The sequence below is a fragment of the Pyrgilauda ruficollis genome, unplaced genomic scaffold (assembly GCF_017590135.1).
Source record: "Pyrgilauda ruficollis isolate IOZ18807 unplaced genomic scaffold, ASM1759013v1 scaffold41, whole genome shotgun sequence".
NCBI classification, from domain to species: Eukaryota; Metazoa; Chordata; class Aves; order Passeriformes; family Passeridae; genus Pyrgilauda; species Pyrgilauda ruficollis.
In genome coordinates this window covers 2,247,926-2,273,192 of record NW_024525601.1, presented here as the reverse complement: position 1 = coordinate 2,273,192, position 25,267 = coordinate 2,247,926, and the positions used below count along the sequence as shown (strand labels likewise).

Sequence of the window (25,267 nt, the reverse complement as noted above, 5' to 3'; positions counted from 1 at the left end):
CGCTGCCTGGGCAGGTCTAGGCTAAGGAAGGTTTGAAAAAATCATGGACTAGGAGAATGATAAAGGGAAATATTACCATTTAAAGGCCTTACAGGCAGCTGTAATTTTTTGCAAAGTATTTTGGAAGGTCTTAAAAATACTAGCTGCAGTTACTGATTTTCTAAGTATTCTTTACTGGCCTTCTAGTTCTGTTTTAAATCTACGTGCACATGCCACATAGCTGCAGTGAATCTGTAAAAAATGAGGGCTCATTCAGATATTTTAGCCTCTCAAGTTCAACCTCTGGTGACCCTATTTTCACTCTTCTACCACCAGAATGAAGAGAAGGTTGGGGAAGTTTTACTGTTCAAGTGCTTATTTTCCAGACATCACTTAGAAAGAGGACATACTCCTGCCAAGAAAAATGTTGAGGAGAGCACCTCCCCCTCTTTGTAACAGTATTTCTCTGTGATGTTTTGTGTAACTTTCTATAGATACCTTCAGTGGGGTCACTTGCGTATTCTGCCTGCTGCACTGTAATTCACACTGCCTGCTTTTAAAACATGCCTTAAACAGCCTTCCAAATGCCCCTGTGGCAGCCTAATAACAACAGATATCCAGGCATTGAGGCAGACCCGAGGCATAGGGCAAGAAACCATCTGCACTACATCAGAATAGGATCTAGTCTGTTCCAGCAATAGATATAGACTTTTATTGTTGGTAAATTCAGTAACTAAAACTTTGTAGTTCAAGGAAAAACAAAGGCAACTTTGTTTTTGAACAAAGTGTGTGTTTGAAAAACACTTTCTGTGTTTTTTTCAAGGAAAAACACAGAAAACATTTCTATCATGGTCTGAGATGCTTCCTAGAATGCAATGCCACGATTAACTGTACATTTTCTTTTTCACCAAAGTTAAAGCTGTCTATACTACATCTCAGCAGTCCAGGAAATACGTTTACCCATCTGGCCCTGCACAGACACTCTCTAGGGAAGGTCCTGAACATGCCTCATGCTACGGCAGCAATAAAAAGCACAGATTTCCAGAACCTAGAGGAAACTTAGATTAAAGAAGGATCCAGATCAATTTTGTTCTATACTAGTTCAAGCTATACTGCATGTTTGTAGGATTATTGCACTTATGGAAACTAAGTTAACATAAGAATGACACAAATATGCATTTGGAGGAAACAAGTCACTTGGAACAATCAGTCAGCAGAAAATTGACAAACATTTGGTGAGGAATTATTCAACAAAATTTCATCATTTCATGCTTCAACCATACTTTTACACTTTGTGTAGCAGTTAATTCACCTTCTCAGAGTTTGTTACTTTGTTTTTTTTTTTTATTATTCAAAATGGGGTCTAAAAAATATTTCATTAAGTAGACTGACAGCCTTGTTGTCTTTGTAGCATCCAGTGCCAGGGTGCAGCTTAGAAATTTAAAGAATGAAGTTGAATTCTTGTGCTACAATCCAAGAAGTTCAGTCCCTTGCTTTAGAAGGAAAAGGTCCAAGTGCTTAATTTTAAAAAGTGTCTGTCATTTTTGTGAACTGCCTAGGGAAGAATGTCCCTCTCATCCTAAAGTCATCTGTGTCCTACAAGATAAACATCAAAAGAAAATAGATCTAGATTTAGGGTCTGTTACATTAAGTAGAATGCCCACATCAATTTAATTTGGCCTAGTCTCTAGGAAATTAATTAATTTTGTGCTCAGAGATAGTAAATGGTGGTGTTATGCAATTTTCTTCATGCAAATGTGTTTGCTACTAAAACATCTCTATTCTACCCTGAAAATTAAACTCTCAACCACAAAGCAGGTGCTGAAAGACAATAACAAATTTCATTCACTCTGTGTACCTAATGCCCCTTTCAAAAAGCTATTCTGATGGACTCAGTCCCTGGGCTCTCTTTTTTCCCATTCAATGCCAAGTGTGCATCAGAACAAGTCATTTGGAAAAGCCTCACTCTGACAGATAAAGTGTGTGTTCCCAACACTCACTCGGTGTTTTAAGCACAACAGTCTGGCTGCTCTATTGCATAAGCACGCATTCATCCTGGGCTGCCCTCCTTCTAAGAGGCGGATCCAGAATCGCTCAGCTCTGTTCCCTGCTCTGCCGGCATGGCAATTTGGCTTATACGGATTCTGGAACAGCAGGTTCTGAATTCTCTTCTTCTCATCCTTGACAAATCCGAAATGACACACGAAGACAAGGGAAAAATAGAAAGGGCCATGTACTTTTTACCACACATTTGAACTCCCAAGCACTAACAAAGCTGAACTCCCGAGTCCGCTTTTCCCACACTTTTCCCCTTTCCTTCCGGAGATGGCCAATGCCAGCCGCCAGCTTTTCCCCCAAAGCCCCGGTAACGCCGACAGCCAGGCCCTCGTTCCGCGAGCTGGCTCTGGGGACGCGGGGGCAGCGGAGCCCCGAGCGGCCGCTCGGCCTGGGAGCGCGGCTGCTCCTCCTTCTCCCGGGGGACACAGGAGCGCCCCAGCCCCAGCCCCAGCCCCAGCCCCAGCCGGGCGCTCCCGGCGCCATGTCAGGAGGGGCGGCCGGGGCACGGCCACGGCGATGGCGGCGCAGCCTGCCCTCCGCATCCTGCGCACCCTGCCCTCTGCATCCCGCATCCTGCGCACCCTGCCCTCTGCATCCCGCATCCTGCGCGCTCTGTCCTCCGCATCCCCCCTGCGCACCCTGCCCGCCGCATCCCGCCTTCTCGGCGCGGCCGCGGTGCTGCTCTCCGCGGTACCCCCGCCTCTCCCAGCCGTCCTCCACCCCCGGGGCTCACCTAAAGTCAGCGCCCAGCGGCCAGCCCGCCTTCCCCATTGACCGCGGCGGGAGCCTCTCTCCGCCCCGCTGCGCGGGGCGGGGCGCGGCCGGGGCGCGCAGTGACAGCGCCGGGCGGTGTGTGCGCCCAGGGCATCCTCCTCGGCGGGCGCTCCTGGGCGGGGAGCCGGGCCCCCCGTGCCCCCCGGCCCCGCTCCGGGCAGCGCGGCCGCCGCGATGAAGCCGTGCGAGGAGGAAGAGGAGGAAGGGCGGGCGGCGGCGGGCGGCGGCGGCGGCGACCCCTGGAAGGAGTGCGCGGAGGTGGCGGTGCAGCTGGCGCGCCGCGCCGGGCAGGTGAGAGCCGGGCAGGCTGCCCCCAGGCCGGGGCCGGGCCGGGCTGCCGGAGGAGCCTTCTCCCGGTGTGAGGAAAGGCCGTGCGGGCGCTTGGCCGGTGCGCAGAGCTGGGCAGGGGGAGGAGGGCGGCGGGCTCGGCACCCGCTCAGCCGGGCCGCCGGCGGAGCCCTCGGCCGCGGGAGGGGTGGCGGCAGCGGGGCCCCATCCCGAGGCACCCCAGAACTTGGGGGGCACATCCCTCGGGGGCCCCATCCCGTGGGGGGCTCCTGCCTCCTCCTTCCCTCGAGGCCCCAGCCTCGGGCAGGGGGGGCCCAGCCCCTGGGGTACTGCCCTCGGGGGCTGCATCCCCTCCAGGGGCCCCTTCCTGGGAGGCCACATCCCTTGGCCGTTGCATCCTTCAGGGTCTGCATTTGTTTTCCAGCAGCTTGTGCAGAGAAAAATAACCGTGTCAAGGATGTTTTCTCTTGTTGGATCTGGCAGAGTCTTCAGAGTGGCCGAAATTCACTTGCTAGGGATAAATAGCTGTGTGATGAAGGTCTGTAGTAGCTTATTTCAGATCCGTGTTTTGACACAGCAGGTTAGTCATCTCAGGAGACATCCTGACCCCACTCTGTGCAGCAGCAAAACTTCTAACAGAGCCAAGAAGTGGGATCAGCAGATTGATTGTTTGAGAAAATGGGTGAAACACAAATTTATTCAGCAATGTATATTTCTCTCTCACTTCCATTCTTCTATTTTGAAACACGCTTCATACCTATACACTGTGATTTAAGAAGCCCCCTTTTCTGTCTTGAGTCCAAGACCCATAACTTCTCCTTAGGGTGTGTTATTAAACATATTTTCTCCTTAGTGAAAAACAACTACACAGATGAACAGAATGCCAGAGGAGAGGAGACTTGTTTTAATAATGCAGGGACTAAATGGATAATCCAAATCAGGATGACAGGTCATGCTCTCACAGACTCTCAAAACAGGAGTTTCTCCGGCACAGTCATTCTGCCAGCCATTTCACAAGAAAAGACTCATGACTTGCTCAAGCCTCCACACCTTATTTCTCAAAATACCAATTTGTGAAGCCAGCTTTAAGCTTCCCCAAATTTCACTTGCTCAGAAAATCACGGCTGAGCACTTTTTCCTAGAAGAAGTAAACATTCTGTAAGACTAATCCTTGAATCTGAAATTACAGTTTGCCATTGCTACCTTGCAAATGGCAGGAAATAGCTGATTCCTTGGCAGACCAAATTTAAACCAGTCAAGGATGTTGTTTAAGTAGGACTTTGGAAATTGGGTATTTATTTTTTCCAATTATTTTGTCATGCTAAGGAATCTTTTTTGTTACAAAAGGCACTGGAGATCTTTCTGGAAGAAAAGGTGCAGGTATGGCTCTATTTTTTTATTTAAGTGTCAATCTGATTCCAGGTATTGCCAAACAAAACTAGAGCTAAGGACACCTAGTGCAGTGTTTGGTGGGACTGGAATTTTAGTGAAAATTGACTGATAAAAATGGGAGTCATTTTGATCACCAAAAGCAGTCAGTTCCACTAGTCAAGTTCATTTTTTTCTTCTGCTTCTCTTCCCACCTCTCAGACCTTTCCACCTTTACCTCCATCCCCAGAAATCTGCTTGCACTCTCTGTCTTCCCAGGTCCAACTCCAGTCTCCATCCCTGTGTGACACTTTGCCACTTCAGCCTTTCTTTTAAGGGGCTCCATTTCTCAGGACTGTGGCAGGTTAGGAAGGGTTGGAGTCATTAGAAAATGTCTACACGAGTCTTGGCTTGAAGAAAAATGTGCACTTCCAGATTTTGGATTTCTAGGAAAGGTCAACCAGTAATGCCATTTTCTGGTCTCCCCTTTTGTCTTATACAACTACTTTATTTGTATTGCATTGTGTTTCATGGCTATAGATAAAATATATCTTCTTTCCAAGAGATAAGTGTCTGTACTCTGGAGTAGTTTCTTCTAAACTTAAAAGGCCAATAAAGTGATGCTTGAATATGTGTCAAAAGTGTTGTTGCTGGAGTAACCTCTATTACTGGGTTAAAATCATTGCTTCTCTTGCCCATCATGTTGTTTAGTTCTTATTACTTTTATGAAATATCACAGGCTCTCATTTAATATATATGGCTGTTTCATAACTAGAATGGTCATGGTTTTGTAATGTCTGTGATTGACCTGCTTTAAAATTCACTCTATAAGGCCACAAATAACTGCATTTTTTCAAACTTCTCTTCTGCTTTTTCTGTAAGTAAGCTGCTTGCTCTGTTCATGAGGGTACATCCATAGGTTTGATATGACTTTTTGCTCAAGAAAAGCAGGCATGACTAGTCTGTGCATCTTTGATGCTGTTAAGAGCACTGAGTAATATCTGCGCTGTTCTCTCCAATTGCAGAATTGGAAAAGCTTCACCAAAATGGGTAAACATACATTCAGGTAAAAATAAGAGTAACAAACTAACACTAGGACATAGTATGCTGAAGTCAAAACTTTTCTTTTTCTTTTTTTTCCTCTTATTTTTCTTCCTTTTTTCTTTTTTTTTTTCCTTTTTTTTTCTGGAAAATAATTTTATGAGGCATAGAAACCTAGCAGAATACCACTAAAAAAAAAAAAAAAAAAAAAAAAAAACTTTCCCTGGTTTTCTAAAAAGCAAAATTTTTTTTTCCATTATGTTAGTTCCCAGGGGAAATTTTTAGGCTATTTTCTATGTAACATAGACAGATGTTTTAGCAAACCAGATTGGAATTTTCTGAATTATTTGCAGGTACTCATGCTTTTTATCTAGGTGTTTGATTTTATCAGTTAGCAAATATTTCAGGACAGTATTGCAAGCATCCAAAATCTATCTTGGATCTTCCAGAAGTGTATGGTGAGTGCAAGCAGTATGGTGAAATGAAATATCTGACATGAGCACACTACTGTAAGTTGCTCTCCTGGCAGGTATTGGGGGAAAAGGCATCTTGGCCCTCTGTCTTCTTCACTCTGCTTTGTTGGAATAAATTTTACAAGGGCATTAAAAAAAGAAGAGTCCAGTGTGTCCATTTCCCCTGCTCCATGGGAAGTGAAGGAGGGAGCAGGGAGAGCATGGATCTCGCTCTGTGATGTGGTCTCCATGTCATGATGTAAATACCCCTTGCTTTGCATAACCCCCCAAATGCTCCCAAGCAGGGTATTAGGATAAGATCTGCATTAGAGGAGGGGCAGCACGGGCTAAGAGTGTTAAATGGCTCTGCTGTAAATAACCATGCTCCCAAAAATCAGTTGCTTAGAAATTGCTGAAAAATCTCTGTAATCTAGGGACCAGCCCTAGTACAGGAATAAAGTCTAGTAAAATATATTTACAGCCAAATGACAGCATCTTGATTGCCAATTTCATTGTACAATGGGGATAAGGTGCAACCTCTTGTTTCCATTTCATCATCCTGTAGTTCCTTTGGTTTCTGCTTGCCTGCTACCTTTAACCTAGAGTGAGACTTTTATGGAACCCCATGTCCATCTGGAAAGACCAGGCAATTGTAGCAGGTATCCACAGACATTATTGTAAGGCTTTTGCGAGGAGAGGAGTTGAGTGGTGCTCTCAAAGTATTCTGAGGCAGCAGGCTCTAACACTCCTTTGTAGGCACGTGACTTCTAGGGATTTTTCAACATAAATTGAATTCTACACTGCTCTGAGCTGTTTGATCATTTTCCAAAGAATAAAAGTTTTTCATCAATTACGCAGGAAATGTGATTCTTGTGTGGGGCTACTCTGGCTTGGATTGCATACCTGTACAAGCTGGAGCAAATGCATGGGGTCCCTTTTGTCAAGCCCTTTGTCAGTGGCAGAGCGTTGGCAGAATCAGAGGCGTCCATCCTGCGTGCTGTGGGTGAGCCTCCACAGATGTGGTGCCCATTTGTGGCTGGTGACCTCAGCCCAGCGCCATGACTTGTCTCCTCCTCTCCTCTTGACATACTGCTTGCACAAGAGGTGGGGAGAAGCAGCTCGTTGCAGGGCTGGTAAATGCTAAATGTGTGTTCTGGCTCCTTGGCATGGGCCCACAGAGGAGATAGGTGGGAGGGCCAGCAGCCACCACTTCGTAGTGCAGGCACACCCTTGGCTACTGCCACCTCCAAAGTGGCTGGAGCCTCATGCTGGCCACCAGAGAAACAGACAGGGTTAAAAAGTTAAAAACGGTCGTGAGCAACTGGGTAAAGGATCAGAAATGAAAAAATATTCAATTTGAATCTGGCATGTGCAAAGGGTTGTACTCAAACGAGAGAGATCAACCAGAGCATGCAATGCAATCAGTGATTGCAGAGCACGTCCACAGGAGAGAGGTTTCATCTCTGCTTTTTCTTTCCCAGCAAGATTCAGGTATTATCTCACTGCCCTGCTGAGCAGTGGCACTGATTTAAATGGCTGCAAAAATCTCAATCTACTATGCATTAAAACTGAATAGAAGTCAAGAGCGTGGCATTGCTAAGAAGAAATTAAAATCTTCTCTGTCAAAAGGAGGACATTCCTCATCTATTTCATTGTGTGAAGTTCCAAGCAGTAAGAACAATAGGAAAGTAAAGAAGAGTAAATAAAATAAAAGGAATCAACATAGCTTTTTTTTTTAGAATACACAGCTGAGGGTGGTTGGAGTGGTTTGGATTTTGCTTTGGGCTGAAGAGGAGCCCAAGGGCCTTGCTGGAGTTAAAGTTTTATGCTTCTGTCATAAGTCCTTCAAGACAACCACACAGGGCATTGAGAGGAGTAAAAACATTAAGCGTGGTCCATATTTTGATATACAGTAATGAACTTCAGCAAGACCTCAAACTGGAAAGTACTACCTGCCCTCACAAGCTCCGTAAATAGGTACAACTGATGTTTTACAGCTCACAAAACAGAAGCATTAGTCCAGATATCTTCTGTAGTAAGGCAATAGTTGCCCATATCCATTACTTGTCAGATCAATTATCGCACCCTTCAAATATAGTATTTTATACTATAAAAACCAAGAGTTGAGATGACATTTGGGAGTTTCTGATTCCCTTTCCCATGCATAATGCAGCAGAACCATTTTCTTTGGTCATCAAGTATTTCTCAATGGTTTTAAAATACTTTGATCAATGGAAATTTAGTTAAGCAATTTAAATATATAAGTATTAGATGGGAATTAGAACGTTGATGTTATTACTGCTGGGTTACAAATAAGTGGTGCTTAATTTTTGCTTTGTTTTGGTTTGTTTTTTTAAAGTTTTAAATAATTTATCATTTTCACTGATTAAAAAATAAGCTATCTCCTTTTGCACCTTGTCCCTTTATTTTTATTTTTAATGAAGAAGTGGGGAAAAAACCAAAATGGGAAAATGGTGAAAATCTTCCATTAAGTGTTTTCCCATATGTGCATTTGTACTTGAGCTTGTAACAGTAATACCCTGGAGAATCAGATAAAGACATTTCCAGAAGAGAGTGCAGGCTTAAATCATTGGTTTCATGTCTAGGGAAAGCTTCAATTTTTGTTCTTGTTAAATACATGGCAATTATTTGGGAGCCAGAGGGTGGTCAGCATTTAAAGTTCCAAAAAAACCACAAAAACCCCCCAAAAAAACAATGTGTCTTTTTGGCAAAATGGAAACCAATTATGTTTGCCTTATTGCATATCTGTTAAAGTAAGAGAGAAGTTAGCTATTGGCCCTGTATATTAAAAAATAAAAAAAAAAAAGAAAAAAAGAAAAAAAGAAAGAAAAAAGGCTTTCCTTGAAAAATGCCTGAGCCTTGAGGTTTTTTCTTACCTTGTGTGTGCTTTCGGTAATTTTCTAAATCATGATGATTGCCTTCATCCTTTTATTCTCTTAGTTGCATCCCTTAATCAATCCTTTTCTGAACTGTCAGGAGTGGTTTTTGCAGTGATTCAAAATGCCATGTTCCAAAAGAGTACTCATTAGCTCAGAAGGATTTTTTGTCAAAAAATTATAACAGCCTCTGGTAGAATTAGGCCTACAGCTGTTTTTCAGGATTAGCTATATTTTTTTCAGTGAAGATGTTATTTTAGCATGCATGGGCTGAATGCCCAACAAATCTGATTTATGAACTTCTGTTTCAGATTATTAGGAAAGCTCTAACAGAGGAAAAACAAGTGTCCACAAAGACATCTGCAGCAGATCTCGTGACAGAAACTGATCATTTTGTGGAAAATTTAATTATTTCTGTTCTGAAAGAGAAATTTCCCTCCCACAGGTGAGTGCCTATAGAAACTAACAATGACCTTTTTCTGTCCTGTACGTGCTGCATCTCTGACTGGTATATAAAGGGAACTTTAAAAGTCTGTGTATCTTTCTTATGTCTCTGTATCTTTCTTATGTATTAACCTATTGTTCCTACACTTTCGTAGGACTCCTGTTTTTTAAAAAAGTACCATTTCCCTAAACTTAGTACTTTATATTTCCTGTGTTTCCTGATATATGTATTTAATAGCAATGTTTCCCCTGTAGGGACATCATGGATGAAGGTTTCATGTGGATCTCCATGATGTTCAGAACACTGGTCTGTTGCCTACTGTATAAGAATTTTGCTAATGCTATCTATAAAAATAGAGCAGAAATATATGCTAGCAAAGGTCCCACCCTGTAGACCTTTCCTGTTGCCATCACACATATGCATTTGCCAGATCAGGAGAGGTAAAAGTGCATTTAATTACATTTACCTTGTGTTCCATAGTGAGAGAGTCAGTGGGAAGCAGGGCTGTTTGTCATCATCATCATTATTTGATGCCTACTCATAAACAGCCTATAAATTACTACATGGGGTGCAAACCCGAGGTTTAAAAAGTAGATCAGGTGGTCGATTCCTCTTGACTTATTGTGATCCACTTGAAAATAACAACTCAGCTCATGTACAGATTAGAGAGAGGGTTTGTATTAGTTGCCAGGTTCGGTTTGATGTAGAGACTGACATTGATTTCTACATTTGACTGCAGTGGATAAAATTAATTTTCCTGCAGAGCCAGTGCAAGGCCTGTGTATCCCTTAAATAGTGTCTGACTTCCTTCTAACTGGGGGCATCTCTGGTGGGGATGAGCCTTGCATTCTAGTGCTGTGCAGAAATGAACAAAGAGGAAAATCTGAAGGGCCCAGCTACTAATCTGATTGTCAGTGGTGCTGCTGGGCAAAAAACCAACACCATAAAAAGGAGCAGAAAGAATATTTTTATACTAAATATGGCTTTCTAAATACATGCTGTATGTGATGGCAGAAGCAGTACTGTACAGCATAGTGTGTGGTTCTTGGCTGCAATTCTCAAGAGAGAGCCAGGCTTTACAAGCCTATTATTTGTGTAATATTCCTTCTACTATTACTGGCTGTGCTCTTCTCTCATCGCCACTCTTATGTTAGGTTTTTTTTTTTTCTTGAACAGTCTGGCAGAGAACATAAAACCTACACATTTCTCATAAAATGAGAATCACCAGACACACTCAAGTTCCTCAGAATGGGAACAAAAGTTGTAAGGTCAACATAGGCCTAGCAACTGAAAAATCCCAGATTTTATCAGCTCCATACAGTTAACTTCTGACTTTATAAGTAAATGAAGGAACTTCATTTCTTCAAGACAATCTTATTTTGTTGATAGTGGTTGTTTGGTTTGCTTAGAATTTGTTTAGATAATTAATGCATTTGAATTAAACAATAGATTAAAGCTAAATTTAACTAGACTAGATTAAAACACATGCACTGAGGAGTCTACAAAAACAGTCAGGGGTTAAATTGAAGTACAGTGAAAATATGAAATATCATTTATATTGTATTCAGTCTTTTGCCTAACCAGGTTGAAAGCAGCACGGAAAATTTCTGTGATTTCTTTTTCTTCTAAATCATCTTGAGTCTTATGTCCTCTGAATCAAAAATGGATTTTAGGTGTTAGAAAAATTAAAAGGGATCGTATTAGAATCTGCCATTTGCACTGATGTGCTTATGAGTGTTGAGATACTGGAATTAGTATATTTCCAGTATATACTGAAGTAGTGTATAACAGCATATACTGAGATACTCAGAAATAAAGAGAAATACATTCAAAAAGTAATTCTGTCCCATGTTTCCTTTTTTCTTCTTGATTAAGTGGTATGTATCATCTTCATTCACAGTTCACTCAAGTTTTACTCTTTGCTCACTTTTTAGTACTCTGATGTGCCCTGGTGAGTCTTTTCAAAAGGATATTTTTTCAGATTGATTCAAGAGTTGTAGGTAGGCACAGCCAGACTACCAAGGGCTGCGGGTTGCAAAAGGCTATCCCAACATTTACCCTTGCTATTTTGACACAAACTGTCATCTTTTGTGTTCCTTGTGGCTTTAATTCTGTAGACATTAAAATCAGGACACAGGAGTTTAGGAGGGTTACATCCAGCTCTAGCTTCCCATCGTTCTGTTCTCGGACTTGTGGCTTTAATTCTGTAGACATTAAAATCAGGACACAGGAGTTTAGGAGGTTACATCCAACTCTAGCTTCCCATCGTTCTGTTCTTGGTTCCCCGTATTGGGATAGGTGAGGCACCTGCCCAGACTGAGTCTCCTGCATTTGACTGGGTATCATTCCTGCTGCAGATTATGGTGTGTTACAGCTTCCCTGCTCTTCCTGCAGTGAATTTCAGAGTGGCACCGTGGCACGAGCAGATGTAGTCTAAGGCTTGGCTAAAATTAGTAGACTCATTTTCAGTGGGAGTGAAGTGTAATCCAGATTTGAGCAGAGGTCAGCAGAGCTGGCAGGCTGGCATGTTAAATTAACTATTTTAATGAGGTGTTTACCCTTCCCACTTCTCAAGCTGTTCCTAGAATTTACTCCAGTACTTCACACCGAGTGTTTTGCTTAGTTTGCAGGTTTTTACAGGACACAGAGCGAGACATGTGAGGTGACCTTGCAGGACTCTCACATTTCCCAGTGTTGTATAGCAGTAAGGGGGGTGTTTTGTTACCTGTTAGCCCAGATTTCATAAAATGTGCACCTAATTTGGTCTACATCCATTTTGGAAAAATTGCTCTTGAGCATGAAGATTTTATCAGTGGCGCTGCTGTGCCCCAGCTCCAGGTTAGCATTTCTGAGCTCAGGGACTGCAGCATCACACCCCCACTGTGAGAGAAAGGCGAGGGGCTGGCTCAGGATGCTTCAGGGCAAATCATCTTACACAGAAATGCTCCTGTCTTTAATGAGGTTCTCATTTCACCTTTCTTTGACTAGCCAGACAGCAGCTATAGTTCAAGCTCCAGCTGGGGGAGCTGGCACAGGGTTGAAGCAGAAGTATAATTTATGTGGAATATGGATAATCTGAGGTGGGATGGAAGGTGCTCTACCTACAAGCTGAACCTCCTCTGCATCCAGCAGCACAGACAAGACATGGTTGGGTTTGGATGCTGATTACAGGATTTGTTAAAGCAAAAGTCAAGTGATACAGCACCAACAAGACAAAATAGTGGAATATTTAGAGCAAGGAGATTGCAAAGTGTTATGTTGAACTGAGAGTTTCAAACACCTGTTCAAGTCTTTCTCATTTTTCAGTTGTGCATTAGCACTTTGTCCTTCAGCTGTTTTAATGGAGATGAAAATAGTAACAAACACTTCCTAATTCCCTCTTTGTACCAGCTGGGAGTCTATAATGCCCTCAGAATAGTCTGTTTCTACTTAGGTTGAGGCAGAGTAGCATTTGGAAAATTCAAGAGGTCTCCTCCTGTGCTGTCTGCAGAACATTTTAAACTCATGGCTTCAAGTGTTATCTGGAATCGTGAGGTACAGGTTGAAGACACAAAATAAAATAGCTGCTACTCTAGTCCTAGGGATGGACTCTTTTGCAAAAGACATTTTCTCTTTATTCTATCCTTTTTTTTTTCTCTTTGTGTCTTTGAGAGAAGCTTTTTTGTCTTCAAGCATTTGCAGAAACTCTGAATACCACTACCAGCTGTTCAAATGTGAAACCACCAGCAAGATTCAGTACTAGCAGTTGGATTCCACTCCTGCTGTACATAAAGGATTTTATGAAAATCTGTGAAAGTAGCACCTGCACATCTCTTACAGAAAAAGACCTTGGGAAGTTTATGGGAAAGCAGGGATAATTAAGGTTGACAGGAAATGTGCCAGAACTGGATGTTCATTTCCCAGGGAAAAAGAAGAAAAAAAACTACTAAAAGAAACTGGGACAGAACAACAGAAGAGAAGATAATCTCAGATTTCATTTTGTGCCTTGTGCATCCAAACAAACAAACAAAAAATAATTTGTTGATTTTTTTCTGGGTCATGGGAAAAAGAAAGTCCAGCTTTGTAAACCTCTTCATTTCCTGAGTCAGATTACTGTAAAAAATACAGATAGGAGCAAGATTGTGGATTTTCTAAGAGTGTGTTATTTCCTTCTGACTGAATTAGATTGCAGAAGAGAAGCAGGTACAGTTTGCAGTTTATATTAGTTACTTCAAGAGACAGACCTAACCCATAAAATTATATTCTGCATAAAATAAATTTCTCCTTGAGTTCCAGGGATGCCAGTTCAGAATCATTTCTACATTCATTTTCTTGGCTTCCTTAATGGTGTACTGGGGAAGTGTACATAAATAGAGTTCATTTTTGCCATGTAAAATAGTATGCTGTAGATTTGAGAACTCTCCCTCAAAGTCTCTATGAAAGTTACCAATTCCTAAATTTAAAAAGCAGTATGTGTGTTTGCATTCATACAAGAATATTTTATGGAGAGAGGGAGAAGTTCTCCCTTAAAAACCAGAATGATGGGGTTGTGACTTGTGCTTTCCAAGTCATGTATGTAAGCTAATGTTCTGGGATACTTGTTTTACCCTTGCACCAAATGCAGGTTTATTGCAGAAGAATCCACTGCTGCAGGTTCAAAATGTGTCCTCACTGACAGTCCGACCTGGATTATTGACCCTGTTGATGGAACGTGCAACTTTGTGCACAGGTAAATGGCCTGGGAAACCCATCAAAACACAAAATGTAGCTTCTCACAGGTCCTCTCTGTGCTTTTCCCTAGAGGGGACTCACACATAGGAGCCATCCCTTTATCTCCTGGTACCTGGCATGGTGTGTGTGGAGGAGGCTGTGTTTGTGCCATTATCTGGAGTTTGTGCCACTGCCCCTGGCTCACAGCCCCAACCCACAGCCCCAGCTCACAGCCCCAGCTCACACCCCCCTGGCTCACACCCCCCTGGCTCACACCCCCAGCTCACAACCCCATCTCACAGCCCCATCTCACACCCCCAGCTCACAGCCCCAGCTCACACCCCTGGCTCACAGCCCCAGCTCACAGCCCCAGCTCACACTCCCAGCTCACAGCCCCAGCTCACACTCCCAGCTCACAGCCCCAGCTCACAGCCCCAGCTCACAGCCCCAGCTCACACTCCCACCTCACACCCCCAGCTCACACTCCCAGCTCACACCCCCAGCTCACACCCCCAGCTCACACCCCCAGCTCACAGCCCCAGCTCACACCCCTGGCTCACAGCCCCATCTCACAGCCCCAGCTCACACTCCCAGCTCACAGCCCCAGCTCACACTTCCAGCTCACAGCCCCATCTCACAGCCCCGGCTCACACTCCCAGCTCACACTCCCAGCTCACACTCCCATCTCACACTCCCATCTCACAGCCCCGGCTCACAGCCCCAGCTCGCTCACAGCCCTGGCTCCCCCACAGCCAGCACACATTAGCGTGCAGGACCCGAGCGAGCGGTGCCGGAGGAACAAGGCTGTGCTGTGAGCACACTTGGCCCAGCGCCTCCCTGGGTTTTGCACATTCCTTCCAGGAGTTCTCCCCTTCAGACACAGGCGCTTCCTTCTTCCTGGGAAGTGCCACCCCTGCGTGTGTGTAGAGCAGCGCTGACAACTGAGCTGTGCAGAGATGCTGGTGTTACATTTCTAAAGTACCTCTGCAAAACGAAATCTAGGGGTCCTTGCTGCAAAAATTAAGATTTTAATTCACCATTCGAGTGTTAGGAGCTGTGAACTAATGACTATTCATAATATTTGTAGTTAGAAACCCTGCCTAATAGTTAGCGGCTTTAAAATAGCTACAATTTTCATAAAGAAAAAAAAGAAGACTAATTTCCTTGACTTTTGGTGCAATTACACAGAATTCCAGGGGAGGTGGGCCGTATCATGTGTTGATATTTCATGCAATTAAGTGACATTTCCTCTTTCTAGCAATATTTTCTGGACTTCCAAAGTCCTTTTTGAAATGTGTTTCTAAGAAATGAATTTATTTCTTTGTTTAAAATGTAATAATTATGCTCTAGTCAAAAGGACCAAATTAAATACATGATCATCACTTCGAAAAAGGACAGCGTAGAGGAATTTGTTTCTTTTTGTGTTGGTGTCAGCAGCTAGGCATCTCCATGCTACTTAATTGCCATCTCAGATGCAAAGCTTGAACGAAGTGTGTTCTTAAAAGCAATGACTTGTTATAACATTAGTGGTTTTATACTGGATGATTCCATTACACTAAAGCAAAAACATCCCTAAAATACACTACATGTTCAGTGTAAAAATTGTGATGTCCTCATGAGTTTATTTCTTGCCTTCTCCAATATTAACTTACATTTCAAAAGGAATTGACGAAGTTAAAGAGGCTGACAAAGGAGAAATACTGTAATGTCAAGGGCATTTTGACAAGTAAATTCACAGAGCTCCATGTGGGATTTTGTTGCCTAAGGGGGTTGCATAAGGAATAAGTTGAGAGATTTTTCATCAGTACTACTTCATTTCTTATTATTTCATATTTTCACAGATTTCCAACAGTGGCAGTGAGCATTGGATTTGCTGTTAACAAAGAGGTATGAAGTATGTTCTTTAAGATGGGCACCTGAGAGTTGGCAGAAGTCGCAAAACCATGTGGGAACTTTAAATTTAAAAAAAAAAAATTAGGAAAATCAGTCACTACTCAGGTTTTCCTATGCTTTTTAAATGCATCTGATCATGCTCTACTCATCTAAAATCATAGTTCTGCAAAACCTATTTATGCCAACTGGCAATTAAAAAAAATTCTATGTATTATTAAAAGTATTATGGGATTTATTTGGAGAAGAAGGAAGTACTGGTGTCAGCAAGGTTTAGTTAGACAAAACCATAATAAGTTTGATTTAGTGCAGCCTCTTCATAACTTAAACATATATCCCAGTGTTCCTGTGTTATTATTATTGCTTCTTTCCTGCTAGCAGTATCTGTGAAAGCTAACTCCTGCTAGGAATCAATGTAGAGCTGATTTTATGAAGAGTGCAAAATTATGGGCCTAGTTCATTCAATCTGCATTTGTATTTTTCTTAACATAGTAAAATAGCTACATTTACCACATAAGACCTTGATTATAGTGAGGGTGGGAAGGTACCTAGCCTTCCAATGTGCCATTTTGAGTTTCCTAGCTACACTCATTTGTGCTAGTGCCTTTTCTCCAGATGTTGCTGGTTTGCAATTTGATATATATCTATGAAATAACTAGTTACTCAAGTTGCCAATGAATGTGCCTCTTTCAGCCTAATTCCACAATCTTTAATATATGTATAGCTTTAAACAAAGCCAGCAAGAATTCTGTGCAGTAACGACCAAGTTTTCAGATGTGCTAGTACCTCTTACTGATTTAAACAGAATAATGTTGTGTACTTCTCTGGTTAGACTTTTCCAACATGGAAACTGCAGAGAAACGCTTCCATGCTTTTCTGAAATTTATTCATTGCCAAAGGTTCTTTTGAACACTACATTTTATTACCAGACAGTTTTCGCTGATATTTATGTTTTCTAGAACACCATCATGATTTTGATGCTGCATATTTTGGGTTATGTAAACTAAACAAAGCTGAAACAAAAGTAAAGAATGCTGTTAAATCTCCCTCAATTAAACAATTAGGACAAGCAGAGAAAAAGAGTAAACTGAAAAGGAGCCAAAGTACACACAGGGGAACTGGCCTGATTATAAGCCTTGAAGAAATTCCTGCAGATGTCTTTAGGGAAAGAGTCTATAAATAGTGTGTTCCTCAAAAAAAACCCCTTGGTTTAGATGGGATCTCAGGGTAGGGAGCCAGGACAGTCTTTAAATTGTCTCTGATGAGCACCGAGTGCAACAGGAGAAGATTTGAAGTCTAGAACATCTGAGATGTTTTCTTGACCTTGTGGCCAACTTCAGACACCTCGGGCAAGTCACTTAATTTTTGTGTAACCCTAAATTAAATAATGCTAATATTACCGATCTAGGGGCAATTTTCAGAGCTGACCCTTGAAGTTTTTTAAGTGCTTTAAAGTCTTTTGGTGAAGCCTACTAAAGTAATAAATATTTCAAATATCAAGGGTCTAATTCTGACCCTCTTTTCGTTGGTAAACAGAATCTCCCACGAAAAGTCCAGTGTTGCACATTCCTAAGCTTTCATTTAGGGTATTTCTGTCCAAACTCCTTCTCTTGGAGTCTTGTGATTTCAAGAGATCTTCACAAAAGGATTTTGCAGAGAAGGATTTGAACCAGTGACTAGAGCGTACTGCTTTGATTGAAAACGTAGGCAAATTCAATGCGCCACGAAAGCTGAGGTGCCTACAAACGCATCCACTGTTAGCAGAGGGTGCCATGACTCCTGAGGTTGGATGCCTAACTGATCCTGGGGCTGCAAATCTTTGTGGTCCAGCCAAGGTCAGTGGGGTTGCTTCAAGGAGTAACTGCTCACCAGTGAAAGCAAAGCATTCAGAGTCTTGCCTCAGAGGTCTTGCGTATTTTCAGTAAAAACATTTCAATTGCATTTGAAAACAACTCAGTGTTTAATCCATTCTAATGTGAACAGAAACAAGCTGTGAGTAACAATTTAGAGGATCAGGAACTTTTCTTTATAAACTGAATTTTATATGACCTATATCTCAATATCACATTAATAGTAAAATTATTCCAGTTTTTTAGCATCAGTGTAATCTTTAATATGTGTACCAATTAAAATATTGCTGATCTTTTTGCCATTAGTAGTTGTTTATATTTATGATGAGTAATTTGAGTTGCATTCATTTCTTTCCTTTTCAAAATCTTAAAGCTTGAATTTGGTGTAATTTACCACTGCACTGAAGAACGATTATACACTGGTAGAAGAGGTCAAGGGGCATTTTGTAATGACAAAAGGCTTCAGGTATCAAAAGAGACAGGTTGGTCTAGATTTTGTTAGAACTCTAAAAGGAATATATTAATTTTGTTTCAGAGTTGTTGCAAATCATCATTAGGATAATGAACATCATTATCCTGATGGAAAGTATTTCACCTGCATGATAATTTTGTTGTTTTGTGTTTGTTTTTTTTCTGAAAAATCACTTTCCTCCTTTTCTTTTTAAAATATACATCTGAATATGAACTATTTAAATAATCCTAAATTATTTTGCTTCACAACTGCTGTTTAAAATAAGGAAGAATGTGTGGATTCACCAGTTTCATTCCAGCCAAGCCCTGGCATAACTTTTTATAAGCCAGATGCAATGGGAATGGTGAATTGAGTTCAGAGTATGATTGTGGCTGCTATTCACTTCTTTTCCAATGAACTTGTACGTCACAGAGTGTCTGGTGTCTGTAGGCAAATGTGCTAACAGTGAATTAAAGGGTGCATGCTTCATTAGGGGTTCTTTAACAGCTTGCTCTGGTGTGTGAAGTGTGTTTCGATGTACAAATAGCCAGCAACACTTGGCCAACGCTTGAATGGAATTCTTTTATCTTTTATTTATATTTAAACCAAGTCATAGGCCTGTCTGTTTACCTAATGATGATAGAAAACAATAATTTGGTATTATTTAGAGAAGTTTTCTTTTAGTTAATCAAAATGCGAGGAGAGCATAGCACTCAGCTGTAAATGGAAGCAGACATGTGACAGAAATGTGCACCACTGTACACATTAGGTGGTAAAAATTTCACCCCAAAGAGAGATTTAATGAGCTCAAAACACAGTATATTCAAACATTTTGACATACAGATTTCTTTAGTGCCTGAAGCAGACCCTGCATCAAAATTTCACCTGAAATTTTGGAAGTTTGGCTGTTCATCTAAGTTAACAGTGATCTGGGGTCTACATATTTGGAGAGACAGATTGTAAAGTCATTGTAAATCTTAAATACCTAAGATTTTAGTCATTGATTATACATCACATTTTAATCAGTGCTCAAATATCTCATATTCCAAAAAAGCCCATACTGGCAGAGACTATGAGGGAGAGCTGGAGGTGCTCCCAGTTGGACTGCATGAACCACTGTGGAAATGGCCTCGCACGCCTTTGCAGTCAGTTCTGGTTCCCAGCTGAGCAATGAACAATTTTGGCACGTGTCACTTCTGTCTTCCTTTCTCTAGACATCCATTCTATGTGGGTGTCTAGAACACAGCAAGGGAAATAGACCTTCCGCCCTTCCAAATGCTTTGAAATTTTCTTTTGTTTTGAGATACATCATTTTGTGGTGAGAAATTTTCACCAGTGAAGCTGGATCTGCTTTAATCTCACTCCCACTGATATTAGAAGTGTTTTAAATCACAGTTGCTCTCTAAGGGCTGTGGCTTCAGTGAAATAAACCAACTCTGGAAGACAGACTTGTGTTTCTCTCTACCTGCCACTGGAATTGAAGTGGCCATGATGTGTTTGAGATCTAAGCTGTCATGTCACTTGATGCCATTTGTTTTCAGGAAATGTGACTGTTGTGTGCTGTTGATCTACACTTATACATTCATTGTTCAGGCTTAGTCATCTGAAATCACAGCCCAGGCAAACATTGTTCTTTGTCAACACCCAGCTTTGTAGATGTTTTAGTAGGGAGTCCATGCAGCTATGATACATTTAAGTGAAGGATCCATCTTCCCTGTTATCTTGAGTGATACTTTCTTCTCATGCTTAGATTCATGTGAGGCCTTATCTGTGCTAATACTGTAAATGTAGTTTCTTTTTTTAATCTTTTGGGGTCAACAGAACTGATCTTTTCCTCATAAATTTATCCATATCATTGTTAAAACTTTTCTACCAAGCCCATATCTTGAATTCCTGAAATCTCATAGTGTCTTGTGATCAGTCAGCTCCTTTTCCTAAGCAGAGACCTCCCTCTTAGTTGCCTTAGTCTGTTCATCCAATTTCCAGCTGTAGCCTTGAGGAAAATTGAAGAGATCTGTCTATGCATTAGAAATATTTTAATAACATAAGAATAACTGTCTCAGTTACAACTTAACTATGACTGGCATGGTGTGAATGCTTGGTGCATTTCAGCAATGACATGGACATTAAATATTCTCTGATTATAAACTGGGTCTCTTATGCAAAATAATCTAAGGCAGATTGCTTTCACCATCCAGAATTTTTAGTAGTGGCTAAACAACAAATACCCTACAGCGTGCCTGGATTGGTGTTTTTCTGTTTTAACACAGTAATTTAAAAAGCAGCAGTTGAATCTACGTTCCTCCAGTTAGTATTTGTGACACCCTGTAACTTTTTATCTAATTACATACCTGTTACTTACCAGCCATTTTACCACATTGCTCAAATCCATAAGGTTCATCTGCAATAATAAACTCTTTGGTAGGCTGTTTAATCAAATGGTGCCTCACTCCATCCTAATTTGCTCTTGAAAACCTCCTTGCTCCTTGTGTGGAGAACTTTCAGCTCATGCAGGTAGCTGTAAGAACCAGGTAGAGGTTGCCCACCTGAGTGAAAGCCTCACCTTTAGCCCAGGGTAGGAGGTGACACCTGGCACGGGGCACAGCCCAGTCAGTGAGTTCTCAACCACAAAACCTTTGAGTTTTGCCATCCCTTTAACGCCTCTGAGTTCGGCTGGCACAGCAGGAGCAGGGACACTTGGCATGGATCAGCCATCCCCACCTACACTGGCACACTCTTACTGTAGCCTGGCAATATTCAGCTCTCACATGAGGACTGCTTCAACACCTCTCAAGCCACTGTGAGTCCCTCCTTTGACTGTACACAAGGCTGGTATCTCTGTCTGCTCTAGGACAGCATTGCCTTTGCTGAACACAAGAAAAATAGAACCTTCACAGATTATTATGATTAAAAATACTGCTTTACTTTATGAGAAAGTTATAAGAAGTTTTTTTTCTGTCATAACGGGTCTTCAGTCTTTGAAATGCCAGAATGGGCTATTTCTAGGTGATTGATTTAGGGAGAAACTTTTCTTTCCTCTTACTGGGTTCCCAAATGTTTATAATTGGTTAACAAATTACATTAGAATTCCCTATTCAAGAACCACCCTGTTTTAAAATATGAATAGATTAACATCATTAGCAGTTAGATTACTGGATTATTTTTAGTTGACTGCTAATATTAGTGAATTTTCCAAAAGGTGACTGGTCAATGAAATAAAACAATGTATGGAAAGAGAAGGAATGTAAGAATGCATTCTTGGTTTTAATCTTCCTGTTTTGTGGGGGATTTTTAGTGTGTTTGTAACAGACCTTTTGATAGTAGAAACCTAGTCTTGCTTGAATTTCTAGGCAAAGTTGTCACTTTATGAAAAAGTTTGGGGTAGAAAAAGGGACACGAAAATTATTTTTGTGTGAAAAGTCCATTAATGTTTAATTTAAAAACAAATTTATGGAACCTACCTGGAAGCGGTTGAATTAATGGAAACATCTCTCTACTATTGCAGATATCTCGAAGGCCTTAATTTTAACAGAAATTGGTCCAAAACGTGACCCTGCAACTTTGAAATTGTTCCTTGGTAACATTGAGAGATTGCTCAAGGCCCAAGCACATGGGTAAGATGTTTCGTGGCATATGTCTCATATTTGTGACCAAAAAAGTCATTAAAAAAAGGAATTAAAAAAAAAAAAAGACTGAAACAAGTGTGTTGTACACATAGGTTGAAGTCAAAAGCATTTTCTTCTTTGTGTTGCTGTGGGGTGTAGGGTCCGTGTCATTGGGAGCTCCACGCTGGCCCTGTGCCACTTGGCGTCCGGCGCTGCAGACGCCTATTACCAGTTTGGCTTGCACTGCTGGGACCTGGCAGCAGCCACTGTCATCATCAGAGAGGCAGGTGGCACTGTGATAGACACTTCAGGTGAGCAAAATGCCCTTGCTTTGCCATTGACTGTTGGGGGACTGGGTGAGTGGCTGCCTCGGGGCAGCCTGTGTCACCCCTGTGGCTCTAGCTCATCTCTAGCAATATCCTGTAGAAAGGTCTGTGCCCTCCACTAGGCTTGGGCTGGTGATTCAGAACACACTGATGCAATTCCAGCATGGGCTTTCATCACATCAAAGGTCTTCTGAGTCAAACTGCGTTTTCATGACTTTGAGTAAAGCCCCATATTTCCAGTAAGGAACCAGCCCAGGAGATTGGCAGGTACGCTCAGACGTCCCAATTAGATTTCAACAGAGACATCCTCCTGAGAAAGGAGGACTCTAAGGCACCAGTTTGGACATGTATGGCTAGAAACTACTCAGAGGAAGTAAAGGGCAGCACTGTTTCCAGATTATTGCTTAATTAATTTAGATGGTACACATCTCAGAGTATTGGTTTACTGGTGACCGGTACCTGGATACTGTGGAAAGATCTGGTGGATTAACAAGGGTATGCTGAATGAACTAATTTCTGTCCCATTGCTGAAAGAGGGAAATATTGCATTTATTGTTGGCTACTGAACAAATCCAGGCATTCACTGCTCCTCTTGCATACTTTGGCTCTGTATCTAGAATTTTATAAAATAATTTTTCACTGGGGATTTCCATGTAGGAGCTGTTGAGTTAGGTTGTCCTTCCCACCCCAAAAGGAGCTATGTATGAAATTGTTTCTGTGTTTCTGACCCTATCTAATTACAGCATGGCTTATATTTAAGACACTTCTCATTAATCCTCTTGTCCTCAGGGGGACCTCTGGATCTTATGTCCTGCCGAGTGATTGCTGCAGGCACGAGAGAGATGGCCATGTTCATAGCTCAGGAAATACAAACTATTCACTACCGGCGGGACGACGAGAATTAAACGCTCGTTGTGCGGAGCTTGCCTCCCGAACCGCGTAACGTTTGCGAGATGGCTGTCTTGAAAGGGTACGTGATTTCAGCAGGATGGTTTCTGGGGAGATTTTCTGTGTCAAATATTTTTTATAAATTTATTACCATGTGGGAAGGCATAGGGAGATTTTTAGACCTCTAAGAATCGTGTTTCCTTTTTAATATGTATCTCTTTCAGCAGTATCTTTTTTATAAGATAGAATATTTTACTTGTAGCAAATTAGTCTCAAAATTAAGTTGTAATTTCATATCTGTGGGGCTGATATTTAGTCTTTTGTAACACGCAGCTAAAAAATGGAACTTTATTTTTACAGATGCAGATCTCAGGTAAATGAGCTTTAGGACTGTAGTAAAGGAGGAGTAGTTGAGATGTGTGCCTATAATAATACCCCTGTTCCACGATACTTAAGAATGCAATAAAAATGGCATTGTTATTTCCTAACGACGTCATAGCTCTGTATCCATATATGTACATGTCTGTGTGTCTGTGTGTGTGTATATATGTGTGTATAGGCACCTACACGTGTCCATGCATGTATACACACACATCCCCGGGGGTGTATGTGTATATATATGGATACCCTGGATGTTTACAGCAACTTAGAGAATGCATAGAGAGAAGAAAGCTAATATTGGAAGCTGTTTTCAGGTAAGGGTTTTTTTAGGTTACTTAGGTGATTCCAGTCAGGGCTGTCCAAATGGCAAATAGCAGAGCTGACCATGGAAAATGTTTAATTGTTTTACAAACTGCCCAGCTAGTTTTGTTTCCCTTCATCCCTCTGCATGGCCATAAATCAGACTGTCCTGTAGGCCTCTGTAAGATACTCAAACCTGCAAACAATTACTACCATAGAGTACTTATAGTTAAAACCAGGAACACTGAACTCAAGCTGAGTTACTCACAGTATTAACTATGACACGCAGCAGTAGGGGGCCAGGAGAATAGAGCTCAGTGTCAAAGAGCTGTTGATTTTAGAGAAACTTCAAGCAGAACAGCAGGATTTGGTCCCTACAGGCAAGTTATTAAAAATATGCACATAAGGTATGCTTGCAAAAAGTTATAAATCACATGCCCTTCTTGCACAACGTTGTAATCACACTTTTTGATCAGAAAAGCCGGTAAAATCAGTTACATAGATTTCCTAAATACACAGTTGTTCCCTATCCATGTATCTAATCCATAATTTCTATTTAGATTGTGTTTTAAATCGTGAGCACAGGGAAAACACAAGTGTGTCGAGAAAAGCAGTTCATATGAAATCACTTCTATTTTTTCATCAAAAATTTAATTAAAAGGTATCTTTTTTGCAAGAGTGCAAATTGAATAAAGGAATGAGCCAAAAAGAGTTGGTTGAAAATCTAACTTTTTTTTGTACACTGCATGTGTAGAATTTTTTAATGTGTTCAGATGTCTGCTTAGAAGATACAAACTAAACAATATTTTTTAAAAATAACCTTGTGTGTGTTTCTTGCAATGAAAAATGTTTTTCACTGAATATAACATGATGTTCTGTGTGATTTCTTGATTTTTGTTTCATGAGAAATACAAAATAGTGACTGTGTGAGGAATACCTAAATCCAACTAAGCATTTAAAAGCTGATGGTTCTTTGCAGAAAATCAACACTTTCCATCACAGTGATCAACATTTTGTCACTGCTCCCTTTTACCCCCTCCATCTCTCTGTACCCCTGTTTGGAAAAGGAGATTGTAAGCCCTCTGGGGCAGGAGCTACCGTAGTTTGGCTCTGGGTTTTCACAGTGTTAATAGGATGAGATTCTGGTCAACAACTAGGCACCGAGGTGCTATAATAATACAAATAATAAATGCTAATAGGCTCACTTGTCTCTTGTTCACTCTCCCCCCACTTCCCGAGCCCAGAGGAGATCGGAGTGACAGATGCGGGGCTTGGTGGCACCGCTCTGATTCCAGGCTGCTTAGCCCTGGCAGCCGTGGGAGCAGCTGGGGCTTTGCTCGGGCTTGTGCCGTGCCCGTAAGCCCTGCAAGGAAGCTTATGCTGGCAGGGAACCAAGTGTGGGGGGAGCTCAGCCCCACTTCATCCGCTGCCCCCCTCTCCATGGGTGAGAAGCTGCTTCGTGGCTCTGCGAGGTTTCCCTGCAGTTCAGCTCCCTTGTACAAAGAGGCTGTGACCCAGTTAGGGCTGGTGTGCCCTGGCGCTCCCGGAGCTCGGCAAAGCCGGGAAATCTGTGCATCCCCTTCAA

The 25,267-nt window shown here is 41.8% G+C and overlaps 1 protein-coding gene across 1 annotated transcript; it reads left to right on the top strand.

Annotated features, from left to right (window-relative positions):
- The first annotated feature begins 2,936 nt into the window (after positions 1-2,936).
- On the top strand, positions 2,937-24,875 carry IMPA2 (inositol monophosphatase 2). Its single transcript, XM_041477782.1, has 8 exons — positions 2,937-3,102; positions 9,169-9,302; positions 13,906-14,010; positions 15,833-15,878; positions 18,105-18,213; positions 21,688-21,796; positions 21,947-22,098; positions 22,903-24,875. Exons 1-8 carry the CDS (start codon positions 2,986-2,988, stop codon positions 23,016-23,018), a joined length of 888 nt encoding a protein of 295 aa, XP_041333716.1. The 5' UTR covers positions 2,937-2,985; the 3' UTR covers positions 23,019-24,875.
- The last annotated feature ends 392 nt before the right edge of the window (positions 24,876-25,267 follow it).

What these genes read in the sequence shown, in the direction of transcription:
- IMPA2 (XM_041477782.1), top strand. Translation starts at nt 2,986, where the DNA reads ATGAAGCCGTGCGAGGAGGAAGAGGAGGAAGGGCGGGCGGCGGCGGGC. An exon ending in ACGTGCAACTTTGTGCACAG is followed by an intron (nt 14,011 to 15,832) that starts GTAAATGGCCTG and finishes ATATTTTCACAG; the next exon opens with ATTTCCAACAGTGGCAGTGA. An exon ending in GATTTGCTGTTAACAAAGAG is followed by an intron (nt 15,879 to 18,104) that starts GTATGAAGTATG and finishes AAAATCTTAAAG; the next exon opens with CTTGAATTTGGTGTAATTTA.